The sequence below is a fragment of the Gallinula chloropus genome, assembly GCF_964237585.1.
Source record: "Gallinula chloropus genome assembly, chromosome: 20".
Classification (NCBI taxonomy): domain Eukaryota; kingdom Metazoa; phylum Chordata; class Aves; order Gruiformes; family Rallidae; genus Gallinula; species Gallinula chloropus.
In genome coordinates, this window is record NC_140105.1 from 6429143 (window position 1) to 6449501 (window position 20359).

At 43.9% G+C, this 20359-nt stretch overlaps 1 protein-coding gene across 1 annotated transcript in view; it reads right to left on the reverse strand.

The window, feature by feature from the left end:
• Nucleotides 1-12378: 12378 nt before the first annotated feature.
• PECAM1 (platelet and endothelial cell adhesion molecule 1) overlaps nucleotides 12379-20359 on the reverse strand; it is a gene marked incomplete at its 5' end in the record, with an annotated part of 37323 nt that continues 29342 nt past the window's right edge. Inside the window, 2 exons of the mRNA XM_084273739.1 lie at nucleotides 12379-13933; nucleotides 18199-18221. Coding sequence (XP_084129865.1) covers nucleotides 13904-13933; nucleotides 18199-18221 — 53 coding nt within the window. The 3' untranslated portion in view covers nucleotides 12379-13903. The remainder of the gene's footprint in view (nucleotides 13934-18198; nucleotides 18222-20359) is intronic.

Sequence of the window (20359 nt, forward strand, 5' to 3'; positions counted from 1 at the left end):
CCCCGGTGTCCCCCGGCCCGCGCCTCCAGCGCCGCGCCGGGCGGCAGCAAGGGGAGGAGAGGCGGCGGGGCTGTCCGGCGCCGCCAATCCGGGCCCCGCGGTGGGCCGGGCCTGCCGGAGCCTCCGCAACGCCGGCCGGAGGGGCGGGCCGGGGCGGGGCGGGCGCGGCGTGCGGTGTGAGGCGGGATGCGGCCTGGCCGGGCGGCGGGAGCGCTCTGGGCGGGCGGGGCCGGGGAGTCGCCCCGGGAAGGAGGTGTTGCCTCGTTCCCTCAGGCGGGCAGCCCGCTGCCAAAGTTTCAGGCAGCCGGTGAGAGGTGACGCAAGGAAGCGGCGAGAGGCCGCCACAGGGACCGTGACACGCGTCCTCCGCCGGTCACCTGGAAAATGCCGGCGGATGGCGATCGAAGCGAGGTGGCTGGTGAGGCCGCCCGCAGCGCGGCTGTTCCGCCGCCCGTCTCAGTTCCAAACCTCCCAGTTCCTGCCCTGAGCCCATCCAGCAGGAGCCAGTTCCAGGAAAACACCGTTTGGTTGGGGTGTGCCCTATAAACATGCTTTTCCAGGCAAATGTTTACTGCTGTCATCAGGAGATGCTGCCTGCAGGAAATGTATGCACAAGCAGGCAAAATAGAGCTGTTGGGTACCACAACAGAACTGTTTGGTATGAAACAGCCAAAAACTGTGTTACCCAAGCAGCTAGGCAGTTAGCCCAGGAGACACAGCATGTCTGAGGTAGTTCTGTTTACTTTTCATATTTCCCACTTTGCAACAGACTGAGGGAAAAAAAATTCCCTGTCTAAAGGTTGTTTCCCCAGTAATGGGCTCATGCAATAAATGACAAGACTTAGAGCTGCTTTTACCCTTCACTTAATTGTTCTTGCTTCTGAAGACAGTCAGTAATGAGATGACAACATCTGCACTGGGCCGGGTTGATGCTAGCCTCAGCTACTCCTGTTTCTTTAGCCAGCCTGTGGCTGAATTGGGCTGTGTGAATTCTCACTTCTCTTTCATTTCAAATTAAAACGTGAAGAATCCTACAGGATCTTTCAGACTCTATTTCCTTTCAGGGTTAGAATTTATGGTAGGTGATGAGGTGAAATTTAATGTATTTACTAGCCAAAATTTAACAGGGTATGTGAGCAGAATTCAAATTGTTCCCAACTAGCTAATGTGAACAGTTAAACAATATTAATTTTCAAAGAGTTTACTGTCTTGGCCGCAGCTATAGCTCAGCCAAGGTTTGGGGCCCTGCTACATTGGGCGTTATGTATATGGGATTTAGTAGGTTTTGTGGTCTAGTTCAAAAGCAGATACCGTTCTCTTCACATTTCAGAGGCAATTCAGTACTTGTGGAAGCAAATTACCACCAGGCATCTTTGGGTTCTTCACAGCTCTTCGCTGTTTTTAAAATCAGGATTCCCACATGTAACTGTAAAACCAGAGGTGACTCAGAATGGACAGCACCTGGCAGAATTGCATCGCCTCTATTTGTTCCACAGTCTTTTTTAATTAAAAAGACAACATTATGTTATAAATATATGTACAAGCCGATCCAATCATCCAGGATAGGTTTCTTTTCACAGCTGTCACTGTATATAGGCAGACCTTTGATACATTATACAAAGCTGATGTTAATGTTTCCAAAGTCTGAAGATAAGATAATGACTGTTTTCCTTACAACAGGTAACACAGTCTATGGGTGAAGCGGTGACTGATGGGTTGGTTTTAGCTGCATTAAACTATAAACAATTCACTAGAATTTCTGAAGCTTTTTCTGCTCTGTTTGCACCTAATTTAGGCAACATATGTCCCAAAAGGCCAGACCTCAAGAGAAGTATTTTTGCACCTACAGTTGGGTGCTCAGCAGAGGCTCCTTCCACAGAGTGATGCACGCTGAGCAAAGCCAGGAGCCAGCTGCCAGAAGAACTGGGCACACACCCTGTCTAACCAGGTTACCTGCCTCTGAGCTTCACAGTCTATGTGGCCTCTTGGGAATCCTCCTCTAAAGGCAACTCTCCATTAGGTGGAAGAGGGAAAAAAGAAGGATCTCTGAATTTCTGAAACATTCAGTGGTGCAAGAATAAATCCTTTTGTTGGATAATTCATCTTCCACCCATCCTACAAAAAGACAAGATAATAAAGTAATGCTTATTATTTTTTAATATTTCAGTATCCTCTGTATAAATATGCAGTCATTCTGAGAAACAACAGGCCTGCAGGCTCTAGAAATAGGTATCTATAGTCAGGAGCTGCTTTTGAAAAAAATTGCTTTAATCTTTCAGAATATGTGAGGGAGACATTTAAATGCCTTTTAAAAGCAGTGCTTGAGCAGGCTGTAAAATAAGAAGCAATATTTCTCTCCCAGAGCTACTGTGAGGCTCAGTTCGTTTCTCTGTAATACCCCCATCAGAATTTCACAGATCAGGACGGTTTAAAGCTTGTACTTTTGTGAGAAAAGCCCATGACATGAGATTTGGGCTTCCAGACGGCTTTCACAGACCTCTCGCTGCCACCAGGCCCGAGCGCCGCAGGACAGGCCTGCTTGTGGTTATATGCGGAGAGGCTTTAAAACAAATGAGGCAGCAGCTGTGCCTGGGCGCGTGCATCTTGGCACACACGGGTGTGTGTGCATGTGAGAACAGCTTCACTGTCGTTTTGTTTGTTATCTGTACAACATTAAATGCAATGGGAAGCTGCTTGGCACAGACAAACCACCCAGGCCCCCAGCCCACTCACTGTGTACAGCGAGCACCCAGTGGCACAGGCCTCCCAGTGGGTTCTGCTGGTTCTGGCAATGGCTATGGAGGAGTATGAGCATCCTGAATGCCACACTCCTTTGGCACTGCTTGTGTGCCTTTCTTCTGCTTGTAAGCCTTTTTCTGCATGTCAGACAATGCAGCTGCTCCCAGGGAAGGTGCTTTACGATGCAGCTTAGGTCAAAGCGTTTGAATGCTGTGAATTTGCACCAATGACTCTCAGGCCTGCACAACCTTCTTGATGGTTCTCACACAGGCTAATTTTCCCTGACACCTAGTCCAAGTAGGGAAAAGGGCTAGTGGTGTGCCTATAGCTGTGGTGCCATCCATCCCTGGGAAAGAGGGGGGTCTATGTGCCATGCAGAACAGCCATGTGCATGCTGCCAAAGTCATATGAAGGTTGCAAGAGCTGCTGTCTGTATTTCAGTGTACCTGGCAAATGCACAAAACTCTAAAAGCCTGAAATTTGATCTGCACATGATTAAGTCAATACCCCTCCCTCCGCAGGGACCTTTGTGAGTTGGAATATATGCTGGCTGAGTGCTGGAATACTTCAGAGTGCAACTGTGACAAAACACAAAGCTGGTAAGGTTCGGGGTACACAGCAGCACTGTTCTACATTCTGTCTGCGCAGGCATCACACCAGAAATCCTTGACAGCAGCAGCAGAGCTACAGACAATTTTCTGCTAATCAGGAAAAGCAAAGCACAAAATAAACAGCAAGTGCCCTGACCTTATAACTACCAAATCAATTACCTATTTTAAATCTACAAGTAAATTTAGTACTCTTGATACAGAACAGCTGAAGCTACATATTTAACCAGGCACATACAATGCGATGCTTCCAGAAGCACAGCTCTACCACAGGGACATTAACACCAGCCTGCAGTACCCTTCTCCTCTTGCCTGGACAGATCCTAAGGTTCTACACTGATGTGCTTAATATAAATTGTGAGGAAAGAGGAAAGAGCATTGACTAGAGACTAGAAATGAACGGCAGCCTTCAGATCAACAACTCCAAACCAGCTGTCCAATATTCAGGAGGAGCTAGGTCCATAATGATTTGGGGCTGGGTGTAGGGGGAAGGCAGAAAGTATGGTCAGGTCATCTGTGATGATTTTATTGTCCCTTGTTTTCACAGGGAAAGTCAGAAAAATTAATCCGAATTAATGACAAGTGTGACTTGAAGTGGTTCCTGAAGTTGCACTGGAGTCTGGCATGACTGCTGTTACTCAGAATTAAAGTGGCCTTCATTTGATTTGGCTTTCTGCAGTTTCAGAGTGAAGTACACCAAATCAGATTAATGCCACTTAATTCTGAATATGAATATCTGCATGGGGTTTAATAGAATTTAGCTAATCCACTTTAAAAGATAATTCAGGTAAGGTTTCCTGAGTGTCCCCTTCGAGGAAAGACTCACATCAATAGACTTAATGGGAATTGTTCCTGGATCGTGCTGGCATGAGGTCAAAACATCAACACTATCATAAAAAGAGCATCCTCTTACTCAGATGTCTTTGTTCTGAAAGCAGTAACGTCTGATCCAGAGCTGAATATATCCCTGGCAAAATGGAATCAGAAATTACAGCACAAAGTGAATTCTTAGTTACCAGAGAGGGTTAAAACTCTGGAGAGACTTTGATTTCTCCAGCTGAGATAGAGAACTGGCATAAGTGACATCTGGGCAGGGCGTTTCCTGTGTCCTCAAGGTGTAAACAACGTGCATTGTTTTTGTAAGGCTGATATCCTTTAGGCTGGTGTGCAAACCTAGGCAGTGTAATGTAATACAGAATGTTGCTAGAACCTTCATTTACATGAACTTTGCTAAGGTGTCAGGAACAGCAACACTGTGATGATAATTAGTAACCTTTAACTGAGCAGCGGCAGCATCGTGACCCATGTCTGCATAATGTGGAATAAACCCAAATGACTATGCCAGTCAACCCAGTGCTTTGGAATAATAAGGAGAGGGTCTTCTCTGAAACAGGGAGAGTCAGGCACTGAGCTTTGCTGAGGAGACCAGGCTTAAACAATGAGAACGCGAAGGTGCAGTTACACCCCGGAACAAACACAAGCCGAGCTTTGAAAGCAAACACGAGACCGGTTTTTTCCCAGGTTAAAGAACTGCCTCTGACAGAGCATTCAGCATTTGCCCCTTCACACAAAACAATCACAGCCCAGATTCCATCCTTCCCTTCTCTCTCTGCCACCAAATACACCGTGACAGCTCTGTCCTGGCCCATTTCTCTAACAGATTTGGACCCAGCCAAATGTTCTCGGTGTCTCCACAACTGAATTCTTGTTCTGGACTTTGCATTCTCCTTATCTTCAATAATATTAACTGTACAGCACTTTAGGATGAAAACCTCAGCACTGAGACATATTAAGTAACATCTCACTCTGCTAATTGCTCAGGTGGCTAAACAGGGACTCTGTGCTGCTTCAGAGGCGATGAAAAGGGACAGGCACCTCCAAAGGGCAGCTCCAAATAGGACTCCTGGTGACCATCATGGAGAGTGGAGTAGCCTCCTAGCTCAGACATCCAAGGCAGATGTCTGATGCCAGGTACTGAGAATACTCTGCTCAGCTTTACTTGGTAACCTTAGTGCCCTGGTGCATAATCCAGGTCTCCAAACGTGCCCCCTGCCCTGACCTTTCTGTTCAGCTTCCACAGCCATCTTATATTGCTGCCTACTGCAAACAGCACCTCACAGCACCGCATCAGCTGGTTCCACAGGACCTTGGGTGTTTTCATGTATGTTCCCTGTTGTTCAGCAGTGAGTCATGTCTCGTTCAAAGTACCACTAAATCTTTCAGTTAAACACTGCTCAGTAATCTATCCAACCAGAACCATTGAGTCAAAATTTCAAGTGCTGATAGATACCCCAATGTATTTTTCACCTTAGTCCTGTGTGATAATCTGTAACAACACACACAGTCTGCTCCGGGGACAAAAAGTAAACTCAACACAGTCATACCATATGCTTTTAGAACATCAGCTCCAGATCCAGGCAATATTAAAATCTTCCAGATCTGAGTGAGACTCACCAGTCAGTGCTGCCTTCTCCTGCATTTAGACAGAGAATTAATCTTGATATTCAAAGCCTCCCAAAAGTTGCATGTTTTAAAAATAGCAAAATGTATTTCTTTTGAAGTATGAGCTAGTTACAGCTATTTAGGAACCTCTTACTGCACTCAGATGGATCCTGAGCCTCCCCTGGGGATGGTTTAGATGTCAGTGTTCATTCATTAACAGATTGGAAACTGTCCAGGACAATATTACAAAAAACTCAGATGATGTCCAGGCTTTCTTTCTTTCTTAAACAGGATATTCTGTGCAGTTCTTCACAAACAAATCCAAGGTTAAAGATGGTGAGTAGGACAAGGAAGGCTGAGAAACTCAAGCCAGTATCAGAAATGTATACTGCTTATTGGTCAACTGGGTATTTCTCTGTAGTAGCAAAGGGAGCATATAGCAAAAACTACACTTGGGCAGGAAGAACCTCATCTCACCCCAACCCCACCACACAGTTCCTCACCACTGACAGTAAACACACTGTCTGTCTCTTTATCAGCAGGAAGACACAAGTTGAGTTTCTAACCCTAGTGCCACCCAGGCACAGGGTTCAGGCAAAGCTTCTGATCCCAACAGGTTTGGTGTTGCCTTTCATTGGATACCCTGCTGTGTAAGAAACAGGCTGCTCTGGTACAGAAGCAGGCAGCTGAAAGGGTCACCCTAAGAAAGAAGGCAAAAGAGCAAACCTGGAGCAGAAGCTAATGCATTCAAGGGTTCTCCCAACTGAAATGCTGGGCTTTAAGTATGTGGGGAGGAGCGGCTCTGTGCTCCTACAGTCTGACCACAGCAGCTTCTCTCAAAACCAGGCAGAACTAGATAAACTCTGTAAGAACGACCTTGAGAGAAATGGCTGGTGGAGTGCTTCTGGATAAAGTGCTAGCTGAAAGGACTGAAATTGCATGCAGAGAAAGAGTCTCCTATTGTCTGATTCCTTTTTTGTTCAAGGAAACAGCATTTTGTACTTTCTTTGTAAATAAAAGGGCTACCTCAAAGTACCTGAGTGATCAATTTTGCCTGCTATTAGGAAACAATGTGCTGGGCCTAAAACCATCTAAGTGCTTTGGTCAAAGACAGGGAATAAAAGCTCCATTCATTTTCTCATGGAAAGGCAACGACTTTGTCCCTTTGACTGCAACTGCACGGAGCTTGAAAAGTCAGGGATGCATGAAGTGTGATTGCTCTGACTTCAGGACGTGTACTACAGGTGTGATGACAGCAGACACTCCTTCGCCCTCAACCTTGTCCTTCACTGACAGCAGTACAAAGTAGGTGTAAAGCAGTTACCAAGTCAAACTAGTGATTTTGAACTGGTAGAGATTACTCCAGAAGACAGAGCAATTAGCAGAATCAGTTGGTGTGAGCACACAACCCTGTCTGGGTTTGTATGCAATGAAGAAAACACAGATGTGACCTTTGTCAGACAGTCAGCACACTAATTAGTGTCAGAGATAATAACCGTTAAACATGAAAATCTGACCTATATATGCTACAGAAGAGGAAAAGGCAGCAATTTACTTAAGTCTCTAGTATGCTGTTGATGATTATAAGCTGAAAAACTAGACCAGAGTGCAGGAAACTTGTAATTAAAAAGCATCACTTATAATTTTCTCCTTATAGGGTGCATTAGTCAGGTCTACTTTCCACAGCCCCATTCAGTACAGAGATAGACATGTAGGACTGTGTGATTCATCCTGGGACAGCCAGAAAGGAAGCAAAGGCACTAGGAAAAAATAGAAAAGGAAAAGGAAATGAAGATAAAGACAACCCTTTCAGTATTTCTTGTCTGACAAAGCACAGGTGTGTGTTGGTTGTTTTCTAACAGGGCAGCTTTGCCTCCCTCCAGCAATGACTAAACCGGGTTCGAGCAGCGTACACAATGTTCTGAGGTTTCAGGGCTGAGCCAGCTAATACTTTTGGTCATGCTGAACATACCATCCTTCTGTAGAGATCAACTAGTCCCCAAGGTCCATGGGAGGAACATGAATCTCTCTTCATAAGTCTGCATATTTCCTCTCTCTGCCTAAAGGTCTCTGACTTCCAACCAGGGACACAGATCGTCTAGAGGCTGCTACAGGCTCAGCACCCACAGCTGGAACCAGTTTTTCAAGTGCCAGCACATGCTGTGAGCACGTTCAGATTTCTTCTTCCAGCCCTGAGGAATACCCTGAGTCAGGGCTAAGCTCTGCTCACCAAATCTGTCTAGAAATTGCAGGCAGGGAGGTAGTTCACTCCAGTTCTCTCTGTTTACATGCAGGCATTTCCAGCACTCCAGGGCAGTGCAAAACCCAAATTCTAACCTGGAGGCCACAGCTCAAGTGGCAGGAGCCACATGTGGTGAGAGGTTTAGGAGGCACAGCAGGTCTAACTTGCTTGCGAGAAGTATTGTCATTAATGACCAAAGTACTTAAAGTAGCACAAGCCATCTAGTCCCGAACACCCGGCTGCTGGTCTGGGCACAGATCTGACCCAGCATTCTACATGTGAGGGCTGTATTTAGAGACACTTCACTTGATTTCAGCCCTGCCTTGGATCACACTGCAGAATCACCTCCAGCCACCTCGGAGCTTTTACCTCGTAACAGATCTGCAGCTTCTGGCATTCCTAAATAAGAATGTTTTCTCCTTAAAGTTCCTGTTCCTTTAATAGCCATGAAGTTGGAACAAAAATACAAGAAAACCCTCAAGCAGTAATAAGATCAAACCTAAGTTTTGCATTATTGAGACTTGGTGAGATTTTCATTATTACCATGTTTTAAATAATTTAAAATTATTCCAAAGCAATCCATATTTCCTATTGACAATCTCATGTTAATTTAATAACCTGCATGGCTGTAATTTTCATTAATTGACTTACATTCTGACTGCATCTTAATAGACTTGACAATTTTTTCTTCCATTAGACTCACAAATTATCAAGCAGGGATGCCAAGTTCACCCCTTCCAATTATACCATGACTCAGCCCACTTAAGACAAAGCCCTCATCTTTGTCCCATTGATGTCAACCTCCACATCCCCTCCACTCCTGAGGACAGACCAGCAACTCTCATTTCACTGCCTTGGAAGCACTTATCCCAGAGCAGAGTCCTGGGGGAAAGCTGGTGACTGCACTTGGGAGAGGACACATTTCTGCAACTTACCGCTGGCTGGAGCCTGAACTACCCCAGAAGGTCCTACAAGGGAACTGCCTGGTTCTGGATGGTGAGAGCCACAGGGGAGTTCAGAGATTTGGCACAGATTAGTTCCATGAAGACAGCAGTCAGTCATGGATGTCAGTTCAGCAGCTCTGAACAATGTGAAGTTCACAGGCAAGACATCTCTGCCCTCATGGCACTGTCTCACTGATTTGCAGAGTGAAACTATGTCAGTTGCAATGCAGACTTGGCTCTGCCAGTAGTTAAAAATGAGGGAGAGGACTTAAAGCCAAGCTCTCCCCATGCAAGTGTTGACAAGTGCTTTGTGAGAACAGGCTATTTCAGCAGTCACAGTTCCTCTGCAAGCCCTGACCAGGGCTTGGATAATGCCAGTTAAGTAACAGCACGGTATTTTACTTTGAAGACACAGGCTCCCAGTGTCAATAGCATGGTGTAGAGCAGCTGTGTATCAGGCTCCTCAGTGCCTCCTGACTCCCTGTCCCCATACAGGACTAACCCACCCACAGCAGCAGTGGAAATGAACCTATCCCCTCCTTGAATCAACAGTGCTGTTTTCTGCAGAAGTGGCTTTTATCAACAGGTACATATCCTGCCTAGTGCATTCCCTACAGCATCGCCAACACCACAAAGGGTGGAGTTGTTAAGGTGACTGGGCTGATGGGTAGCCCAAAAGGCAATCAGGTTGCCCTGATTTCCTCTAGCACTCTTACACATTCAAGGTTACACAGCATTATATTACTAATTTTAGAACCAGATTCTATCTTTACCATAAGTAATAGTTCACTTGTGGAATTACTCCTTAAAAAATACCTTTTGGATCTGAATTCCTCTTAATCTTGGAAGTATGGTCAGACCCAGGATGCTGTGTGGGGTCCCTTTCTAACAGTCACCACCACAGCTTCACAGAGTTCAATGCTACAGCAGAACCCAGGTTGATCAGGACATATTCTAATTGCCTTTGTAGTGGCTGCCTAGACCTTTGCTGATTTGTGCTACATTTTTTATTTCAGTTTCATGCTGTTACTCTGTTTGACCGTCATCAGATTTTGCAGGTGACTCCCTCCCTGAGGAAACTCTGATTTCTTTTGCTATCAAATTTAAAACTTAACTACAGTGATTATTTCCTGCAATGGTGAGAATTTTTTCAGCCTTCCCACTCAGTATGTCTGTAGCTGGTGAGAAAAAAACCTATATAAATGGTGGCATTTAATCAAAGATTCCTATGCAAGCCACATTCCCATGATTGCTAGACTCTCTGAGCTTTTTCTAATGGGAGCACCTGTGATTTAGACTGGAGCATTTCAAAACATGAAGACAATAAGACCCATATTTGTGATTCTTTAGACATGACAACTTGATTATTACCTCTCAAATAACAGTAAAAGCAATGTTTATTCTGCCTTCTACAGTCTATTCAGAAAAGCCTTGAAATTCTCAGTGTGCTAGCATTTTAAACCTGTACCAGTACTTTATTACTTTCAGTTTGATTTCTAGTTTAATAAGTGTATTTTTTTTAAATTTGATGCCTCTCCTCTTCTCAAACTTAATACATTTTATGCCTCTCTCTTTCTCTTTTTCCTTTCCTTGTACCTGTCTGCTCCCTCACAGCAAAATGGCTACAGCTGGTCTGACAGCATTACTCTCCCTGCCTCCTGAAGCTGGGGGGCTTATGATGCAAGACAGGTCAGTGATGAATCGCAACGTTAAGAACACGGACTGAAGCAAGCTAATGTCAGAAAAAGCACATAACACCCCAGAAAAGTAAATAAACTTTAGGGTTTATCCACCCAGCGATGAACAGGATGTTTACTCTGCACATAAATAGTGCCCCAGCATTTACAAACCGTTCACTAACCTATGTGAAAGAAGCCATGGCTGGTAGGCTTACACTGCGCTTGGGAAGCTGCTGCGGGGGGCAGAGGTCCGGATGGAGACCGCACCACCGGCGGAACAGCAGCCCCAGGGCTCGGTTCGCTCTGTGCACGTAGAAATAAAGAGGTTAGAAGCTGGCCCAAGCCGCCGGGCCGGACGTGCGGCCCCCCTTCCCCCGCTTAGTGCCCGGTTCCCGGTAGGACCCCCCCGGGGCAGGAGGGGCCCGTCGCCACCCCTGTGACACTGCAGGTCGCTGCCACCAGGAGGCAGCACCGGACCAACGCCGGGGCCTCCCGGGCGCGGCGGCACCGAGCAGCGAGGCGGCGGCAGAGGGAGGCGGCTCACACCGCTGAGGTCCCTCTGCCCGGCGGCACCGGGGGAGGCCCAGCTCACGGCTGTCCCAGGCACACGGCGCGGCCCTGGCGGGTAGTTCCCAGCACGAAGCCGCAGAGAAACCCCGATTCCCGCGCAGGGCTCCCAGCAGCACGCTCAGGGCACAGCCACCGACCGGGGGTTTGCTGCAAATGGGAAACATTAACAGCGGCAAGGAGAGTCTGTGGCTTTACAGCCTTTCTGTATCGTGTCCCCACTGCCTCTGCTCTGCAGCAGTAACAGTGTAAAGCTAACCAAGCAGGGCAGCGGGACGGGCATCCCCCTCCCAAACAGTGCAGGCAGGATGCGGAGCTGTCAGTGGGACAGCTCCACAAGGCATGACCCAAGGGGCCAGAGGATGCTACATCCCCTCTGTCTTCTCACAAAGTACATAGTTAGCAGCACTCCTCATTTCACATGTGGTGACAAAATAGAAATCTGAAATGTGCTTTGGTGGTTGGTTTTGAATAACTTATTGTTAGAGCTCTAATCTGAGCTTTAATCTGTTTCAGTAACAGGTTCAGGACTTGTTTCCAACGGAACAATGAGGTTTGTTTGGCATCCAGAAGACATGCTCATAACAGGACGTTTGGGCTCCTTGTATAGCTGTTTATAGAAGCTTGTCTTCACTGGAGATGTCTGCTGGTGCAATGACCTACACTTTAAAATATTTCTGGTGTATCTGGAAGACAAAACAGAAGTGCACAGCCCTCTAAGAAGCAAGTGGTACAGATATGTTTCAGTAGGGCAAACAACTGTTATTACAGACTAAATCCAAAATAGTTTATGATTATTCCAGCCAAGAGACAAGCTGAAATTGCTCACTGAATCTTCCCACTGCTGCCCCATCATGCCCAGATTGACATTTAAACCTTCCCAGAAACCAGACCGATGCCAGGGACGGCAGAGGGTTTGTGGAGGAACTTTCACCTTTGTAATTCAGCAGAAGATTAATGTGATCACAATGCTCAACTAATAAACCAAATTAGTGCATTCACCTGTTGATAAACTGCATGGTGACAACAAATCCAAGTGCCTGGAATCACTTCTTGCAGAAATTGCACCTTCCATACGTAAATGTACACCATGTATCTATGTGGATCATCACTGACAAGAGTTTCAGGCATTCATTTTCAAGGGGTCACTGAGAGGAACATGCAAGATCCAGTGCAAAGTTCAATTCAGAGTTTTCTTTATTAAAATACCTTTTCACATTCCTTATACTAATGCATTTGTATGGACACTCACGGGATGCTAGAACGAGTATTTGTCAACAGGAGAGTAATGTGAAGTCAGTCATTTGTGAAAGGCTTTGGATACAAACAACATTTGCATAGGGAACAATAAATTAGAGATATTAGCCAGTATCTGGACCTTGAAAATTTAGATGTTTGGAATGAGGAAATAAGACCTTTTTTGTATTTCTTGCCAGTCTTGTGCCTTTTATGCAATGCTGAAAGCAGTAACTATATATGTATATACAAACCCATAGCCTCTCTTTCATTATTTTCTAATTAAAATGAGAACCTTCTTACCTGTGGCCCAGATCTTGTAGTAATGCAATCTGCAGTAAGAAAAGGAGAGCAATTGCAGTGTCGAAGACCAGCTGGGTAAGGGGTTGGGACAGTACTACTGCTTGTTTTGTTGTGCCTTCATTTTCTAAGCTAATGCAACTGTGATAAAGATGGGCTGCAAAGATTAAATCCAGGTCCAAACTGGATCCGCATTAGTAGTTTATCATACTACAGGGATAGGATAGAATTCCATACTGGACAAACTGGACACAAGTATGACTTCACATCTCTCCTAAAATCAAAGGAATAAGGATTATACATAACAGGATCTTCAGATACAAACTCACCTGGGTGCAGTACATCCACCCACTCAAGACCTATCCAAAATAACTGCGATGGACAATCATTCCTTGAGCCATCACACCAAACTAACCAACAAGCATCAGAACTTTTAAAGGGGAAAAGCAATTTAGCAAAGAATAAAGGATACTTGTGCCTCTACTCGTAGAAGCACATGGTAAGTACTGAATCTCTGAACAGTTATTCAAGTTTTCAGAGAGCCTGGAGCTCACTGTTCCACTAGGCCCCCATCGCAGTGTAGCATCCAAGTGAGCTATAAATTAGCTGGCTCCAAGACCGATAGCAGTCCAGCTGCTGCAGCACTGGGAATTCAGCACAAGCTGCAAGATCATGTCAAAATACACAAATGGCTGGCCAAGCTGTGCTGAGCTCGGTTCTGACACAGGAGAGTGTTACTGATAACCAAGTTAGCTAGTTTAAAGCAAGCTTAGGTATTTCTACATCCTACTAGCATCACAGTAGTTACTGCACTGTAGAAATGTACTTCTTCAGCTGAAGTTTCCCCTTTTATTTCCTCAGAGTATATGATGAATTGGAGGCTCGAAAGGCAAAATTGCATTATCATGAGACAGTAAAGTTGGGAACCTAGATCAGCGGTTTCTAGAGCCACTTTCCTATGAGAATTTTTATTTGTAGTTTTTTCCATTAAATGCTTTAGAAACATCTCCATTTTTCCCCCTGAGGAAATAAATTTTGAAAAGAAGAGCCTGGCAAACTCATAAGTAAGTGCTGCAGAGCTTTTGAAACATTTGCAACATCTTCCATCTTGGCTTGTTCTCCCAGCTGATGTCTGAGTTGAGTGTTCTAAGTAGCATCAGGATGCCCATGTATTCTCTGTTGGCAACAAAACCAGAAAAAAAAAGAAAGAAAAAAGGGCATGAGTATAAACGTTCCTCTGCCCTCTCCTGTCCTTTTTGATCAATATAAAAACATTAAATACGATAATATATTCCTTAGAGCACTGTACAGTGAACTAATAAATACTCACATTTCCCTGGGGAGATATTAGTATTATCTTCATCAGATAAAAAAGGAAGTAAATTGGGAGATTTGGGTTAACAGCTACAGGCTGGACTGCAACACTGTTAATCACTAATGTCTGCAACCAATCTCTTACTGATAAAAGTCGGATTCTTATGGGAACTACTGGCACTCAGTGAATCTCAAAGCCAGATCCCTTACTTACCAGTAGATGCCCAGCTGCTCTCATCTTCACTCCCACAAGAATGAAAACCTTTCCCTAAGAAGCACCTGAGCATTCAACTTTAAGATGCCAGGTTTCTACAAGAGTCTGCTCCTTTGAATAGGACTACTCAGTGCACAGCAGGGATACAGAAACCTGGCCCTGAGAACCACAAAAGGCAGTGTGCAGAGAGGAATCCTCTACACTGGCCAATAGGAAAGGGCAAAAAGAGATCTCAAACTTCACTGTCTTTACATAATAGGGCAGAAATAATTCTGTCCACTGAGGATTCACAACTGTCAAGTCTTTCCTGACATCTGTTGCCAAAGCAAGTCTTCCTCCAACAAATACCTGCTCCGAGTACACAGTGGCCTCTAACCTAATAGTTTAGTCTGTCAGTACCAAGGCGCCTGATTCCTTTTGTGGACTTGCCCCCAAAGGATTTGCCCCATGAGTCAGAGGCAGGAATTCCTGGTTTATAATTCAGTGTTTATTTCAGACTATCACCTTGGTTTTCATATCCTGACTGCAAAAATCCCCCCCCCCCCCCAATTTTAAATGGACACATCCTTCATCTTTATTTCCTGTCTGAAACTATTGTGCCACATTCTGTGCACAGAGAAACACATGCCAGGTCCCTCTTCAGAGCTGCCTGTGATGTGCTGGCAACACAAAGCAGTTACTTTACTACTCAGAATTTACAAAATACTTTTGGGATCACTTGAGTAAAATGAGAAAGTAGCTAAAAGACAGCAGAACTTTCTCAGAATAGATTTAAATTGCACAGGTTTCTGTCTCAGAGGGTACATTCGCAGGTTGAACAAATAGGCAGCTAAAAGTACACTGCGTCCTGACTGAGGCTGCCAGTCCTCATGTACCCCAGGACTGACTCAAACAAACAAACAAACACTCACATCTAGGAGGCATTAGGGGAGGAGGAGGTATGAAGTCAGAATGTACTGCTGAGGTAAATTTGACACAATACCAATTAGTATTTGGCGAAGTGGCTATCTCATTGTTAAGATATTTCCTTCAGTATGTTTTCAGAAACTGGGACCATTAAATAACTTAGAAAGATTGCCAGCTCTGATTTCAGGAAGGAAACCTCCTCCCAGTTCCTCTTTAAGTAATTCATTTCTTTTGCAAATACTTCCTATGGATGGCATTTAAGACACAAATTTCTGAAACAGAGAAGAAAGAGGGAAGCAACCCCCAACCAAAACCTTTGGCTTTGTTTCTAAATGACCTCAAAGTCCAACACATTCGGGTTCCAGGTACCCTGGGCTGCACATCAGTCAGAACCTGCACAGCCATTGGGCCTTTCTACCATTCAAATAATTCAAACGTTGACTGATTGTTTTCTAATGCACCACCTTTCCTGATGCAACACAAACACTTTCAATGCTTCTGTGTCACACAACACTTGCTGTCAGTACACAGTGTTTACTGAAGCTGTGAGCTCCATTTTGTAATGGTCTCTCGGTGAAGATGAAGCAAAGTTCCTAAATTTTCATGCTTGATTTTATTTATTTTGACAGAAACTGTGTAGGGGCAAATGCACAAAAGCTGGGCTAGCATTCATTAAAATGATCTGCTTCATCTTTCCTTGCCACAGTGCAGTACTCTGTTTTGCCTGTGACTTCTGGAAGATCAAAGCAGAACTGAATACATTAACAGAGCTTGTCTGAGGAGTGGAGCCCGCATTATTATCTGTATTTAGTGAGTGAAAGGTCAGCAGAGTCTGATGTTGAGTCTCCACCATCATTACTGAAACAAAAGAGATGTATAAAAAATACCTCTTAGCAAAACACAGCTCTGCTGTGCTGCCCCTTGCCCCACAATTCTGGAATACCTATGACTTCCCCAGGAGTCAAATTCTACAAGGTTTTTGACATATCACTGTAGCTAAGTAATCCATCTGGCATTTCACGTGATTCAGATGCCCAGCCTAGCTCCTGAAGGCCTCCTGTCACTCACAAATTACAGGAGCAGCAGACTGAAAGCAACTTCACCTCTCGGCCAAAGACTACAACGTTTGGCTATGAAGAAGCAGAACAGCTGGGGAGGAAGTTTAAGCCACTTGATCACTTTATAAGGAGCATTTTCCTTTTCATGAGTAGGATCAACAACTCATTTGATAGAGATACATCACAATTAAGCATTGTGTGAAAATAAGCTACAGGGGAAATAAAAAACAAAACACAAATAAAAAAAAAAATTGCAAAAAAATAATGAAAGCACCTTAGTGGCTCCCTGCCTCTTCTGTGCCCATCCACATTGCCGGAAAGTGCTGAGAGGCAAGTGTGGGGGATGGAAAATCCATAAAGAAATTTATCTGTTCAGTCCAACTTTAGGTCACTCACCATTTGAAGCACTAATAATTCTAAAAAAGGAATAATTACTGTGTTAAGTACCTGAATAGTATCTAATGAGGGGACAATGTCACAGAAGTGACCTGAGTAAGGCTACTTCTAGGAAAACTCAACTAAGATGTGCAAGTCTCATAAAGCTGATTTTTCTTCAGGGTGTTTCTGAACATGGGATTAGGTTTGGAGTAACTGGCTTTGTTACTCTCCTGCAGGCAACACAAATAAAACATTGCCCTCAACTGACACTTTTCTCTCTTGAATCAAACATTACTCCATAGCTTGTCTGGTTTAGCCAGCTTTAAAAGCCCAATAAATTATGATGAATGATTTACATGGTGCAGTCAGTGTATTTTCATTGAGACAGCCTCCCTATACTTCCATGGAGAGATTTTTTTTGACTCAATGTTGGCCACGGAAAAAGAAAACAAAAAGACTTCATAAAACTTCAGTCTTTCATCCAGTGTCCCTTATAAATGATGTAGGGTGGCTAGAGACTCCCTGAGCTTACAGCAGGTGTCTATCACAGCCACTCTTGACCATTTATCCTCTTTCTTCTGCGTGACTCTCCAAGGAAGCCCTAGTATAACCCAGAAGAGGGTTCAGCTCCATTTATTTTTAGAAAATTGAGAGCAAAGAATAAAAACAAACCTTTAAGCTGAGACAATGACACTATAAACCCTGATGGCCTGTTAATATATGTCTGTTTATTGTAACACAATCTGTGACCTTCAGTGCACCGCCAGTGTCTGTAAACAATACAATGGGCTACGCTTGCATCCCATAGGGACGCGAGTGCTGATGGAGCCTTTCAAAACTCAGATGGATGCCATAAGCTGACGTAGACTCTGCTATTGTGAGTTTTATTTATGAGCCTCTCTTTTTTTTTTTTTTTCTTTTTAAGTACAGCTCCAAAGTCACAAAGCGGATGGCAGAAAGAACCTGTCTGGGTAAAGCTGGATTAGGATTAGCTAGTTTATCTAACATACATGAAAATACTCCTGAAATGTATGTTCCCTGCCTCTTAGATCTCTTGAGAGCAGAGTAACAGCTCATTCAAGACATTTATTCTTTAAAAAAATAAAAAGATCTATTTTTTTTCCCTGGCTTCTTATCTGTTTGCAGCTGTTCACCACCTACAGAACCTTCACAAAACTCCTAACTGTTTAGCTGAGATCCTCCATAAATGGTACTATTCTCAGCTCCTGGTTAGAGCAGGTAACTGTCACATAGCTATGTATTCTGAGGTAAAAAAAAAAGCTGGGCAAACGTTCAACACAAATTCTTGGTAATTCAGTATCTATCATCTACCTCTGGTACAAGCAGTACCACACACCATCAGTTCCACTGACGGTTCTCTAAATGTAGTACTGAAAGTCTGACTAGGGAGTACATGTATGAAAGGGTTGCCCAGGAGCTCTGCAGTAATGGTCCTTAACAACAAATAAACAATTCAAACACAGCAACACTTGAATGCTGTCTCACTAGATACACTACCATCTCAATCCAATTTCTCTATATTTAATTGCTTACAGAAAACTTATACTTACAGAGTGCCGGTTTTCCACGGAATCTGCAAAATAAAATACAACACACAAATTATGAAATGGTACACTGCAGAGTAGTAAATTCTACATTCCAGAAAATTAGACTTTTCTGTTTAATCTAACTTTTGTTCACCATGCAATGTAGCAAAATTGCCACCTGCAGCTAAGGTTTAAGCTCTGGTCCTGAGCAGCATCCCAGCACCAACTTAATTCAAGTACAGGGGTGGGATCAGCTGTTTCAGAGATCGTGCTGAACAGTACACATCTGACAGCTTCCCTGATTAGAGTTTAGAGCAGAAGTCTCTACTGAAAGCACAAGCTGTTACTGGACAAAAAAGTATCTTCCTTTTAGAGGCAAGTTCTCATGAGCATTATACTTCCTCTTCCAATTCCTTGCCAGGAAAATACCGTACTGCAGAAATCCGGTATAGGATACAACTCCAGAGCCAAATAAGATCCTGCAAAGACACCTGAAATTTTATTAATTAAAAGTTGCTTGCTACCAGTGAAAGCCTGAGAGCCAGTAGGCTCTTTCCATTTAGGATCAGGGTTTTAGGGCCGAGGTTTTTTTAAAGTGGATTTAGCTAGGCAGAATTTTTACCAAGTACCTTCAAATGCTAAAATATGTTTCTGCACTTTGAAAGTAAGACAATTCAGTGCCACAAGGAAAGCAACTCCTCTTTTAGAAAAAGACTTTGTGTCTTGTTGAAAGTGCTCTTTTGTATGGTCTGTAAAGACATTTCACACATGACAACAGTAAGTGCTGAATCTTGAAAGGGATTTTCTTGGAGAGTATTACAAACTTAGTGGAGAGTGGTTGTGTCAAGGAAATCCATCTAATGCTCAAAGCACAGCATTGGAACTTGGGCTCTGAGTGAATCTTCTATAAACACGGGATAGTCTCTGAATCTATGTTTTTTTCTATGTATTTTTAAAATAACAAATAATAACATCAGCTCTTACATAGGCAGAGCACTTATGTAAATTTTAGACAGTTCTCTGAAATCAATAAACGAAGGATGTTATGAAGGATACTACCATAAACAGACCTTAATAATGGTCTTTTAGAAACTCCCTTGCCAGCCAGCAGAAGTTAATGAGGAAACTGAACACAGAATGTGACAATGCTGCAATTTCTGAGACACAGACTGTATGAATGTTGCTGGCACTGTACACTTAAGAGTTGTCTCCAAAACAGTTCTACCCAGAACTTTAGCCTAGGAAAAGATTAAAGACTGAGGTGACTGCAGCACCTTATTATACCAGTGCATAAAATTGCTATCATGTTGGGCAAGATTGACCCTTGCATGTTTAGCCAGTTTGGTATCGCTCAAAAAAAGTTAAGTGGAAAACACATGAAAGCTTTTTGTGTCCTGAAAGCTGACAGAAGTGAACAAAACCACTGCTGACCCAGGGCTACATCAAAGCTCCACTTTAAGTGGACAAAGCTATATGTAAGGTTTATGACGTGAGGTATTAACGAGCTGCAGTTTAGGCTTCTGTCACAATGTATTGTACTTACAGGAAGGAGGAAATGAGAAATTTTGTATAAATTCCAAACTTCAAACAATGGGATGTTTGCTACCCCAAAGCTACTAGGTCAAAATACCAGATATCCCGCCTTCTTGTTATCTGTCACCCACACTGAAAACAGTGGCCACGCTTCCCAGCCACGCTTGGCTGTGCTAGGTTTTGGACTTGACGATCTAAAAGGTCTTTTCCAATCAAAATGATTCAGTGATTCTAAGGATCACATCTCTACCAGGAGAATGTCATAATCTGTGCCTTCTGAAAGTGCTGCTGGCAGGCAGCAATCAGGTAAGTCATCTTGCAGCCTCTAATGGAAGCACACTGATGTGGTGCTTCTGCAGATGCTTTTCTATGTCAGTCTTTCCACACCCTTTTTACTTCGTTCCTGTTAAAAATACAAAGTGGTTTTTTACTTGAAACACACCAATTTTACTGTGATGAGAGAGAACAGAGATATTTTCAAATGATACCTGGCTTTTCCTTACTAACAAACCCAGGGAAACAAGATATGCTGGATTCTAGTCACAGAAAGAAAAATTGGTCAAGCTTCTTTTGTGGCAGGGCAAACAAGCAGCTGCATATTTCATGCAGGAATTGGAGCTGGACATCTGGTGCTGGTGATTTCTAAAAGATT